The following is a 12,972-nucleotide window of genomic DNA, read 5'->3' on the forward strand; positions in this document are numbered from 1 at the left end:
CATGCATGAAACTATATATATATTCTTCAGCAAGTATATTCTAATTGCCCCAATAATATCCATATTCCTATGTGTAGACATTGCTTGTCATGTGCGTACACCCCCATCATTGACTTGACGCTAGCTCTTCAATTGCTCATGTAGAATTTTTTTTTTTCTAGTGCCCATAGAGATAAGACTTCCATATATAGGGCTCACCTCAATTAAAAATGTAGTTAGTAAAGTGGTACACGATTGTTTTTATATATGCTCAGATATTTAATTTTGTAAAAATAATGCATCCAACTAACTCAACCAAAAAAGTTGCACCCAATTAATGATGTTCTTGGCAGGGACGGACCTAGGATTTCAAAATGAGGTGGGCTAAATTTAGGTACTCAACAATACCATGTGATTTAATTGATAACAAAAAAAATAAAAGCAAGAACAATAAAATAAATTACAAATTCTATTTGATAATTCATAACTCATAAACTGAAACTTATGCCCCAATTGCAAATCCTAATTGATAATTCATAAATGTCAATTGCAAATCCTAATTGATACTTCATAAACTCCAAAAAAATCCACAAATTAAAGCATCAAGAAATTGAGAGAAGCTTACATGACGAATATAGGAACTTGGTTCACTTGAATTAAGTCTTGAAGGTGAGTGCAGTAGCAATAAGAGCGTTCTTTTTTTTTTCTTTCTCTAATGCGAGTAGGGACGGACCTTTAGTTTGGCAAACCTGGGCTATAGCCCAGGTGGCTTCTTTTTTCCAGCCAAAAAAATAAAATCCTAGCTCACCCAATTTAAATAACCTAACCTCATCTAGTTCTCCTAGTCAATAAAAGAGGGGGGGCGGGCGGCTATAGCCCAGGTGGCTTCTTTTTTCCAACCAAAAAAAAAAATCATAGCTCACCCAATTTAAATAACCTCATCTAGTTGGGGTGTGGGGAAATCACACACAACACAACAAAAGAAGAAAAAAAAGAGTAAAAAATAAAATAACTCACACACAACACGTAAGAAAAAAAGAAAAGAAAAGAAGAAGCACCACCCTACCCTCGAATTCAGGGACGGACCTAGGATTTCAAAATGAGGTGGGCTAAATTTAGGTACTCAACAATACCATGTGATTTAATTGATAACAAAAAAAATTAAAAGCAAGAACAATAAAATAAATTACAAATTCTATTTGATAATTCATAACTCATAAACTGAAACTTATGCCCCAATTGCAAATCCTAATTGATAATTCATAAGTGTCAATTGCAAATCCTAATTGATACTTCATAAACTCCAAAAACATCCTCAAATTAAAGCATCAAGAAATTGAGAGAAGCTTACATGACGAATATAGGAACTTGGTTCACTTGAATTAAGTCTTGAAGGTGAGTGCAGTAGCAACAAGAGCGTTCTTTTTTTTTCTTTCTCTAATGCGAGTAGGGACGGACCTTTAGTTTGGCAAACCTGGGCTATAGCCCAGGTGGCTTCTTTTTTCCAGCCAAAAAAATAAAATCCTAGCTCACCCAATTTAAATAACCTAACCTCATCTAGTTCTCCTAGTCAATAAAAAGGGAGGGAGGGGGGGGGGGGGGGGGGGGGGGGGGCTGCCTATAGCCCAGGTGGCTTCTTTTTTCCAGCCAAAAAAAAAACCTAGCTCACCCAATTTAAATAACCTCATCTAGTTGGGGTGTGGGGGAACTCACACACAACACAGCAAAAGAAAATAAAAGAGTAAAAAATAAAATAACTCACACACAACACGTAGGAAAAAAAGAAAAGAAAAGAAGAAGCACCACCCTACCCTCGCATTCTGGGACGGACCTAGGATTTCAAAATGAGGTGGGCTAAATTTAGGTACTCAACAATACCATGTGATTTAATTGATAACAAAAAAAAATAAAAGCAAGAACAATAAAATAAATTACAAATTCTATTTGATAATTCATAACTCATAAACTGAAACTTATGCCCCAATTGCAAATCCTAATTGATACTTCATAAACTCCAAAAAAATCCTCAAATTAAAGCATCAAGAAATTGAGAGAAGCTTACATGACAAATATAGAAACTTGGTTCACTTGAATTAAGTCTTGAAGGTGAGTGCAGTAGCAACAAGAGCGTTCTTTTTTTTTTTTTCTCTAATGCGAGGGTAGGGTAGTGCTTCTTCTTTTCTTATCTTTTTTTCCTACATGTTGTGTGTGAGTTATTTTATTTTTTACTCTTTTTTTTCTTTTGCTGTGTTGTGTGTGAGTTCCCCCACACCCCAACTAGATGAGGTTATTTAAATTGGGTGAGCTAGGATTTTTTTGGCTGGAAAAAAGAAGCCACCTGGGCTATAGCCCCCCCCCCCCTCTTTTTATTGACTAGGAGAACTAGATGAGGTTAGGTTATTTAAATGAGTAATGCTATTTAGACACACAACATTGACCACTTTAGCTGACCACCTTATGTGGCAATTGATGTGTCATGCCAAGTCAATTAATGAATGTCGTCATATCAATTAAAAACCAAATTAAAAAAACCCTAGCGTTCCTAGTAAGTGGTCTCATGGCAACATTCATTAATTGACATGGCATGACCAGTGGCGGACCCACAGAGGCGCAAGGAGGTGCAGCTGCACCTCTCTTCGCCCAGAAAAGCCTTGGAGGTACCAGATTTGCCCCTCTGCTCTGGTGCCCACCAACTGCTCGAGCAAATGCCCGAAAGACATTCTTGTTTTGCTCGAGAGAATTGTCTTAAGTTTTGTTTCTGCTTGTTAGCTCGCGTGCAGGCTCACTTTGGGGAGAGGCGGAGGTGTTTTGCCTGAGCCTATCATTGTTTTGCAAATTTCAGGTATTGAGGAAGTGTCTAACAGAAGCGGTGTGCGAGGCGAAGAAGACGACCTTCTTTTTTCAAATAATTTGACACAAACGGTGTCGTTTGCATTATTGTTGTGATTCTTTTTCATTAATAAAACAATCTGTTTTGGCTTTGTGTTGTAAAATCAAACAGTGCATTTTCAATTGTTTTTTAATGAAACGGTGTGGATGTGTTTAAAGAGGAATAACCACCTTTTTATTTTAAAATAAGACAGCACACCCCTTCTGAAATAAACCATGCTTGCTTGTAACAAGTTCTTTTTTTTTTTTTTTTTTTTTTTTGGGCAATAAAACGTTTAGATGTAAGTTATTACCTACACATGAGTGACTTTAAACCTACCACTTACCAGCCTAGTTTCACTTTTTGAGCTTTTAGCTTTTTAAATATCGTCCCTTCCTTGAAAAATTCCTAGATACGCCACTGGGCATGACACATCAGTTGCCACGTAAGGTGGTCAGCTAAGGTGGTCAATGTTGTGTGTCTAAATAGCATTACTCTATTTAAATTGGGTGACCTAGGATTTTATTTTTTTGGCTGGAAAAAAGAAGCCACCTATGCTATAGCCTAGGTTTGCCAAACTAAGGGTCCGTCCCTGGTTCTTGGAATATTGATACAAAATAAGTTAGGTGTTAAAAAGATATTCAATTTTGCAAAAATAATGCATCCAACTAACTCAACTAATTTCACGTCATGATGGATAATTCACCACTACCTGCAGTGCTGCTTAATTATTAGCAGTATTGAGATAGAACTATAAAACCTTGACCAACACTACCTGCTGCTCAATTCCACATCCTCTCTGAATCTAAATCATGAACACTCCAATTGCAATTTTCCTTGTATCCTTTTTCATCTTTCTTGTCAACTTGATCAGGTTGAAAACCAGCAATAGAAACAAAGGAGTCTCTCTCCCCCCAGGCCCGACGCCATGGCTAATTGTTGGTTGTGTACCAGAAATGTGGAGGAACAGGCCAGCATATAAATGGGTGCATAGGGTTTTGAAAGAACTCAACACTGACATTGCATGCATAAAATTAGGAAATGTTCATGTCATCCCAGTGAAATCACCAGAAATTGCCAGGGAGTTTTTGAAGAAAAATGATGCAGTTTTTGCATCAAGACCTGTCACAATGGCAACTGATATTTTAAGCAGTGGGTTCTTGACCACAATTTTTGCGCCTTGGGGAGGCCAGTGGAAAAAAATGAGAAAAGTTTTGATTGCTGACGTGTTCAATCATTATATGGTTCAATGGCTACTTGGTAAGAGAAACGAAGAAGCTGATAACCTTGTTAAGTTCCTATACAATCAGTGCTCGACCAATCCGAACGGTTCGGTGGTGAATGTGAGAACTGCAGCTCAATTTTACTCAGGAGGTGTGATGAGAAGGATGATTTTCAACACGAGGTACTTTGGCAAAGGTAGAAAGGATGGAGGGCCTGGCTTTGAAGAAGAGCAACATGTCTCTGCGCTTTTGACTATACTCTTGCATCTGTACGCTTTCTGCGTATCGGATTATCTTCCATGGCTGAGAGTGTTTGACATAAGTGGCCATGAGAAAAAGGTGAGGGGTGCTTTGAAGATCATCAAGCAATATCAAGACCCTCTTATAGATGAGAGAATGAAAGAATGGAGAGATGGAAGGACGAAGGAGCCTGAGGACCTGCTTGATGTTTTCATTTCACTCAAAGATGCAAATGGACAGCTCTTATTGTCAGGTGAAGAAATCAAAGCTCAAATCACAGTGAGATATTCTTACTTACCACTAGTTTTTTCAAGTAGTATGGATCCTTAATTTGTTGATATTTTTATGTTTATTTTTATTCATGCGATATTAAAAGGAATGGAGATTCAAAACAGGACTTCCGTTGCATGATAAATCCTTTTAATCACTTGAGCTATAAGCCGCTTGCTAATTTGTCAATGTTTATTGAGCTAAAGTTGTGCTTATGAATACTAAACTCTAAACTCAAAACGATGAACTTGAGCAATGAGGAGCGCTGAAAAGAAAAGCAGATGATCCTATTTCTGAATTTTTCATTTACAAAGTAAGAAACCAACTTACATACATGTTCTTGTGCGTGATCAGGAACTGCAGCTTGCAACAGTGGATAATCCGCCCAATGCAGTAGAGTGGGCTCTATCAGAAATGCTCAACCAGCCTGAGCTGCTAAAAAAGGCAGAAGAAGAACTAGATAGGGTAGTTGGAAAGCAGAGGCTTGTTCAAGAGTCTGATGTCCCCAAGCTCCCTTACATAAGTGCTTGTGCAAGAGAAGCACTTAGGCTGCATCCAATTGCACCATTCAACGTCCCTCACGTGTCCAACACAGATGCGGTAGTTGCAGGCTACTTCATCCCAAAAGGGAGTAGTGTTCTGCTAAGCCGCTTGGGTCTCGGGCGCAACCCGGAAGTGTGGGAAAACCCGCTGAGATTTGACCCGGAACGACATCTAAAAGGAGATGCTGATCAACAAGTGGATCTGCAAGAGCGTGAGCTCAGGTTCATTACATTCTCTACTGGACGGAGAGGATGCATGGGGGGTGGGATTGGGACTACCATAACTATCATGCCCCTAGCAAGGCTTTTGCAAGGGTTTACTTGGAGCATGCCACCCAATGTGGACAAGATTGACCTCACTGAGGCTCTCTCCCTCTTCAAGGCCAACCCTTTGCTTGCACATGCTAAACCTCGCTTGCATGCTTCTCTCTACATGGTTTAGTTTCACCCAAGTGTAGTCAGATCTACCAACTAGGAATGGATAAATAAAAATAAGGAAAACTTTGTGCTTTGAATAGTTTTCATCTTCAAGGAAGTGGGAGATTTCAACAAAGTATAAGAAAAATATACCAAGACTAATGCAATGTATAGGCTTACATCAAAAGCCTATCTTATGGGATGAGCTGAAAATGGTCGCCGATCAAATTGCAAATATGATAAATTAATTGACTAGACTCTGGATCATTCAATCCATTACTAAATTCTATTAATTAAAATTGGAGCCAAGCATACTGATTCCCAATTTTCCATCGCCAACAAATAGTAGAGAAACTCTAGTGTAACATGTTGCATGCTTCTTTTTCTTTGTCTCTCTCATCACATGATTAATCATGTGTGATGAGAAAGATAAGAGAAACGGGTAGAAAACAAGATCTCCCAAGGTATTTAAGATACAAAATTGTGTGTGATGATAACACTGTGTTCCATGCCGACACTTATCAACATATTGTAAACATGAACATTATTCTTGTGATTCTTTGTTTATCTACATCTATTTAGAGCACCGTGTAAGACAATTTATTGTCTTAGTTCTGGAAATATATCTTCTAATCCTAAAAGGACTCAAGTGTTTTAATTGAATACGGAATAGAACTCAAGCTTTTGGAATAACCACTTGTACATAGCTTATTAAAGTAAAACACAAGTGTTAATTCATTATACAATATGAATTGAAACAAACCTAGTCTAATGCAAACAGAACACTTGAAAGCTTCTTGATAGGCAAGGCATTCAAGTGATGCATGTATATATGGGTCCTTTCCCTTGCAGCAAAACGTACTCAAAAACATACTCTCACCCAATCTAAAGAAAAGAGAATTAAAGAGCTGAATAGGAGGTTTTAATCATAGTGAGGTGGACTCTTGTATATGGCAGCTTACCTCCAATGGTGAATTTTCAGTGAAAACGGTTATCTCTCCTTGTTTACTGAGGAGACTAATCATACTTGGAATTGGGATATTATTTGGAAGCTGCATGTTCCTGCTAAAATAAAAACCTTTGTTTGGCTGCTGTTTCAAGGTAAGCTCCTAACTAATGTCCAACGTGTTAGAAGGAACTTAGCTTCCAATCCTAATTGCCCTTGTTGCAACGTTTCCATGGAGTCTTTGGACCATCTTTTTCGCAGGTGTAGTCATGCGGCTAGAATGTGGAATTCCTAATCAAATTGCTCACTCTTTCTCTATGGATTTTAAGGATTGGCTTTTCATCAATATTAAGGCTAGTTTCAGCTGCATGCAAGGTATCCCTTGGTCCTCTCTATTCTTGGCCTCCTTGTGGTTTTGTTGGAAATGACGATGTAAGAAAGTGTTTGATGACAACTTTACCCCTCCTCATTGGCCCCACATTCCAATCATTCAGTTTACTAGGGAGTGGCTGGTGGCTAACCGCTCCAGGAATTCTAAGGCCTCCAAACAAATTCTTAAGTTACATTGGTCTCCTCCTTGTGCTGGCTGTTTTAAAATTAATGTGGATGGTAGTTGTATGGGTGAGATGGGATCTATTAGTGCTGGAGGCATCATAAGGGATTCTACGGGTGGATGGATTAAGGGCTTTGTCACTAATTTGGGGTGTGGTAAAATCCTTGAAGCTAAATTATGGGGTATTTTCAGAGGTTTACTCCTTACGTGGAACAAAGGTATCCGAAGAATTAAAGTGGAGTGTGACTCTTTTACTGCTATCTCCTTAATTAATGGACAGAATAGGCCTAGTCACCCTCTCTCTAGCCTCATCCATAGTGGCAAAGACATGTTATTGCATGACTGGGAGTGTTCCATTTCTCATATCTATAGAGAACAAAACATTGCTGCTGACCATATGGCACATATTGGTCAAAGTTCCAATTTGGGTTATCATGTTGTTGACCTTCCCCCTCCTTCTATTTTAAGCCTCTTGGCAAATGACTCTGTTAGGATGACCACTGCTAGGCTTGTCCCAGTGTAGTTTTCTTTTTGGTTTTCTTTCTTGGGCTTCGGCCCTCCTTGTAACCCAAAAAAAAAAAAAAGAGTTGCATAGGAGAAGAAGTTCCTCTATAGTTGTCATGGCTGAGCAAGGTTAGTATTTTGGAATAAAAGCCTAGAAAGGATTTACACACCTTCCGTAACATTGGCCAAAAAATAAAAGTAAATTTTTATTATTAAAAAAAAAAGGGCCTGAAAATCTCTCCCGACGAAATCGCTCAGGTCTATCCCCGCGAAATATGCTGAATTAGACTTCCCTCGATGAAATTTCGTCTTTCGTCGGGGCAAGTCTAATCCAGCAAAGCTTCGCCGGGATAGACCTGTGCCGACGAAACTTCGTCGGGAGAGATAAAATAGAAATTTTTATTTTAAATTTTCTTTTTAGTAATTAAATAATATCTTAGACTTATTTAATTACTTTTATCTGTAATTCTGTTTTAATTATTATTTCTTTAGTGAATAATTAAATATTTTAATTAATTTAATAAATGGTAATTTTTATTTTAAAATTTTTATTTCCATTTAATCAAATATTTAAATACTAATTATTCACTAAGTAAATAGTAATTAAAACATAACTACTAAATAAAGTAATTAAAAAAGATAAATCAAGATTATGCTATTCAAAAGTAAAACGAATTTAAAATGAGCATGTGAAGGTCGGATTCCTTACTCTAATTTCTGTTTGGCAGAACTTGACTGGAATCAAAGGTTTATCTGAGGCTAAAGTTGATAAGATATGGGAAGCTGCTGAAAACCATTTCAGCTCAGAGATTTTATATCTCATATGTGTTCTTTGTCTTAGTATGAAAATTGTATTGTCATTTCCTAGACTCTAGCATAGGTTGGGAAGTAGTGTGTGAATTATGTTTACTAGAAGATTTGGCGCAACACATTCAATCCCGGATTTTCGAAGTGTGACATGATCAATATGAGGAAATTGATTTCAGGTAAATCATGACATAATCATGCATTCATTATAGGATTCCTAGTTAAAGTTATTTTCACTCAAGCACTTTTATGTTAGTCCTATTTTAATAGGATTAGATTTTATCTCTTGAGATTGCTTTCCTAGTTGGACTCTATTTTGATTTAAGTTAAAATATTATATTTTCCCATTATGACTTGCATGTTGAAATCATCTCCTACTTGATTGGTCTAAATTCTTTTGTTTTAATAGATATTATTTTTCTATTAAAAATTGGCTGGTTGGCGTTTTCTTCAAGAATCCATATTGATTCAAAACTAGTTGTCATAATTGATTAACCTTTGTGGTCCTATTTTGACGTCCTTACTATGAGTTCATTTTGCATCAAGTTTGGAGTCATATAGTATAATAGGTTTCAGAGTCATTGTTGAATTGAAATAGTAGTCACGTGGGTTTCTCTCTTTTGAGAGAAAACTTGCCTTGAATAAAATGCGGTGTTTTCTTTTTCAAAGATTGAGCTTTCGACATATTTTTTTTCAGTATACTGAATTTTTAAGAGAAAGCTCATGTGCATATTTTTGAGATAAATCATCAAGTGTTCCATGTTTACTTGGTGATTTATCAAACACTTTAATCATTCATATTGCATTCATTTGCATTGTTCGGTGACTCATACGGTTGAGGGCACCAAGACCGTGGTGGCGGTTTTCCTCCAAGGAGCTTGAAGCAATCGTGACCAGTATTGCATTCAACATAAGGAGTGTCGAAGATCATCCCGTGACAGAAGTTGAGTTACGAAGAAGTCGGTAAACATTATCTAGAATGTGTCTAGGATAAGTGTGTGAGCACTTCTTGTAATCATCGTTCTATAGTGGATTTGTGTTGGATTGAAGAGTCCCGTGGATTTTCCCCAAAGGTGAGGTTTTACCACGTAAAATAATTCTCTCTGTGTTCTTTTATTTTATTCCCAACACATTTCAGGATTGATAAGCCATATCAATCCTGCTACCGAAGTTTATTTTTGTTTACTTGATTATAATCTTGAATTGGCCTATTCACCCCCCTCTAGGCATTTTTAGTCATCCTACAGGTATTTTCACTTTGGTTGTAAGCCGTTATGTTGCTGAAATGTTCAAAGACAAATTCAACTTGGTATTCATAGTTTGATAGATATTCAACTTCTTGCTGAAATGTTCATCTAATGGCAGAGGAAACACTTCGGAGACAAATTCAACTTGTTATTCATAGTTTGAGAGAGGTAAAATCTTGCTGAAATGTCCCAATTCATATAAGACTCAAAAAGTTATGTACTTTATATTAGGAACTTGTAGTTTCATGTTTAACTTCATCAATTTTTTTGTTTATCTGGCTCTAGATGGCGCTGACGGGTTCCAGAATACCCATCAAATGCAACAATTTCAATCTGCAGAATTTAGTATTGATCAGGTAACTTTCATGTACATTTTTCTTTCTTATATTATTTGTTGTTATCGTTGTTAGGGGAGCTCGTTTGGGAGGGCTTTTGGAGCAGCGAAAAGCGCTTCTAAATGGGTGAAAGCGCTTCTGTCTTTTTAAAATGGTGTTTGGCAAAAATTGCAAAAGCGCTTTGAGTGAGATCCAAAAGCACTTGGAGTGGTCTTGGAAGAAGTACTTGAGAGGTGCTTCTTCTTAAAAGCATTGCAAAACAAAAAAACACGGGATGCACTTGGCTCCCTTTAATGAAACTTTTAAAATACCGAAAATACCCACATTTAATTTTTTTAAATGCCAAAATACCCTTTCTTTCTTCTTTTTTTTGTCTCTTTTTCTCTCCTATTAAAACCAAAACACTACCCACGACCACTATAATACCTTTATGGTTGTCAAAGATGCACCAGTTCATTGTCCACAGATGCAAATTAATTTCACAGTGATTCTTTTATCAACGGCAACAAAGCAGGATCCACTTCATCTTTCGACAGTAATTGAACTATCAACTCCGTTGTTGATGCATCTGCAGAAAAAGCATCATGGCCTCGTCAATCTTTTTATTCTTACAATATCCATTTATCAATGTGTAGTAACTAACAACATCAACCACCGAGCCCTTGCTAAGCATCATGGCCTCATAAATCTTCTTATGTCCCCTTTTTTATTTTCAAAAAATGATTAAAAATTATACTTGATGAAGTTCATACTTTTTTAAGTCGTGTTTTTATTTTGGGATCCTGTGAATTTTTATTTCCTATGTTTATTATAATATTTTGGGATTCTTTAAAAAAAAAATTAAGTACTTTTAAAAGCGTTTTTTACTGTGTCAGTCAAACACTTAACAAAATATCAAAAGCGCTTTTATGTACTGTAAAAGCTTTATTAAATGTGAAATTAATTTGCATGGTACTATATATATATATATATTCTTCAGCAAGTTGTTGAGGCCTAAAAAATCCAAGGTTGGGCCCAAAAATATATCTGGCCCAATGCGATACCTTATTGAGAAAAAAACCAATTGAAGCACATGAAAGTTCGTCATACACGCTTGCACATAGGGGTGGGCATCAAAACCGAAATACCGAAGTCATCCCGAAACCGTGCCAAACCGTGTCAATTTCGTGCCATCCCGTTTGGTGTTGATGCTTAAACGGGATGAAACCGTGTCATCCCGTTACTGTTTGGCACGACACCGGTATCAGATATGTGATCCCGTTTGGTGTCATACCGTACCGTACAGTAACTAATTAATATTAAATAATAAATATTAAAATATTATTTCCCCCCCTCCCTCTCTTTTCTTATTTTCTCGTCTTTCTCTTTTTTATTATCCTCCCTCTCTTTTTTAATTCTTTTTTCCTCTCTCTCTCTCTCTCTCTCTCTCTCTCTCTCTCTCTCTCTCTCTCTCTCTCTCTCTCTCTCTCTCTCTCTCTCTCTCTCTCTTTCTTTATTCTTTTTCCTTCTTCCTCTCTTCTTCTTTTCTTTCTTCTCTCTCCGTCTGCCCCATCTCTCTGTTCTTCTTTTTCTTCTTCTTCACTGCAGCAGACTCCACAGTCTCTTCTTCACCTTCCTTTTCACCTGAACCATCAACCGGGGCGACTATATCAGGTTGAACCTCAACTTTCTCCTCTTGCATGGGAGCAGCAGCAGGTTTCGATGCAAAAGACCCCTCACCTAGCTCAGCAAGAATCATATCCAAATCATCCTCTTCCTGAGCAGTCCTTCCACTTTTCTTCTTCTTTTTCTTACTTTTTGAAGTTTCTGGAACCTCTTTACTCTTGTTAACTTTAGCATCGTCAGCTTCAATTTTACTAGTTTCCTTACTTGGTTGTTCTGGTTCAACTACATCTGTATTTTCAGCCCCAACCTTAGTTTCTTCACTCGATGCAGTAATAACACTATTATCTTTCTTTTTGGAAGACTTCTTCTTACCTGTGAATGCAATCACAGATGCATCTTCGTCCTCAACTCCGTCATCACCAACTCTAGTTGATTCGGATACAGAAGTATTTGGCAGCTGCAAAAACTGAAGTTATTTGGCAGCTGCAAAAACTGAAGAAAAAAAATTCAAATTTTAGCCTAAGGTGAACGGTATCAGTTTTGATACCGAACCATCCCGATCCCGATTAGAGCCGGTATGGTTTGAACGTGTTTTGAAAATCTCCCATCCCGTGTCATACCGTCCCGATTCTCCTATTCGGGATTGACACCGGGATGACCTCCATCCCGTGTCATCCCGTACCGTGCCCACCCCTACTTGCACATGTGCCACACCAAGCAAACAAGCAATACGCCATGCTACAAGCTTAAGTGGGCCCAAGCCACACAAATGCCTAAAGCTTGCTGAGCGGGTTGTGGTATGGATGGTTACGAGCATTCACGAGGCCCATTGATGAGCCAAGAAGTGGAAGTTTTGGGCTACTTGGGAACACCAAAACTCAAACCCATTTCTTGAGCCCAAACATATGGGTAAGCAAAAGAGAGAGAAAAATGACCCAATGCCTTAGGAGAATGTCCAATAGTCTGCAACACTTAGGAAAGCCTCATATCAGTTAAAGCCTCTAGCACCTCATCAAAAGGTAAAGCAAATAAGCCATTTCCAACAGCCTGACGAAACCTTAGCTGACTACTGGAAGTAGGAAGCCAATGACCCAATGCCTTAGGAAAAGCCCAGCCCAACGCCTTATAAAATATCTAGCATCGTATTCCACTCTTGTCAAAGCTCCATAAACAGCCAACAAGAAGCCATTGCAAGAACTAAAGGAAATCCATGTGTGTAGGAGGAATACCCACTGGACAAACGACTCTATCCATTCTCTTTTTCCTCTGCAAACTCTAATTTGAAAACCAAGGAAGAAAGCAGGTGGCGCCTCATCCCTATGAGGAGGTCCAGCCGCATAAAACCTTGGAACCCCAAAGAACCTTTGACCCAGGCACTCTGGTTGAAGAGATTTCACCAAAAAGGGGTAATTGGAAAGAAGCAAAGGAAAAGTGG

The 12,972-nt window shown here is 37.9% G+C and overlaps 1 protein-coding gene across 1 annotated transcript; it reads left to right on the forward strand.

The window, feature by feature from the left end:
* The first annotated feature begins 3,522 nt into the window (after nt 1-3,522).
* On the forward strand, nt 3,523-5,797 carry LOC110756169 (tryptophan N-monooxygenase CYP79A68-like). Its single transcript, XM_021957560.2, has 2 exons — nt 3,523-4,590; nt 4,936-5,797. Exons 1-2 carry the CDS (start codon nt 3,661-3,663, stop codon nt 5,563-5,565), a joined length of 1,560 nt encoding a protein of 519 aa, XP_021813252.1. The 5' UTR covers nt 3,523-3,660; the 3' UTR covers nt 5,566-5,797.
* Nucleotides 5,798-12,972: the final 7,175 nt, after the last annotated feature.

This window comes from Prunus avium, chromosome 7 (assembly GCF_965620075.1).
Source record: "Prunus avium chromosome 7, drPruAviu1.hap1.1, whole genome shotgun sequence".
Classification (NCBI taxonomy): Eukaryota; Viridiplantae; Streptophyta; class Magnoliopsida; order Rosales; family Rosaceae; genus Prunus; species Prunus avium.

Excerpts from the sequence above, each read along its gene's own strand:
- LOC110756169 (XM_021957560.2), top strand. The coding sequence starts at position 3,661 with ATGAACACTCCAATTGCAATTTTCCTTGTATCCTTTTTCATCTTTCTT. Across the intron at positions 4,591-4,935 it reads AAATCAAAGCTCAAATCACA|GAACTGCAGCTTGCAACAGT; the intron begins GTGAGATATTCT and ends GTGCGTGATCAG.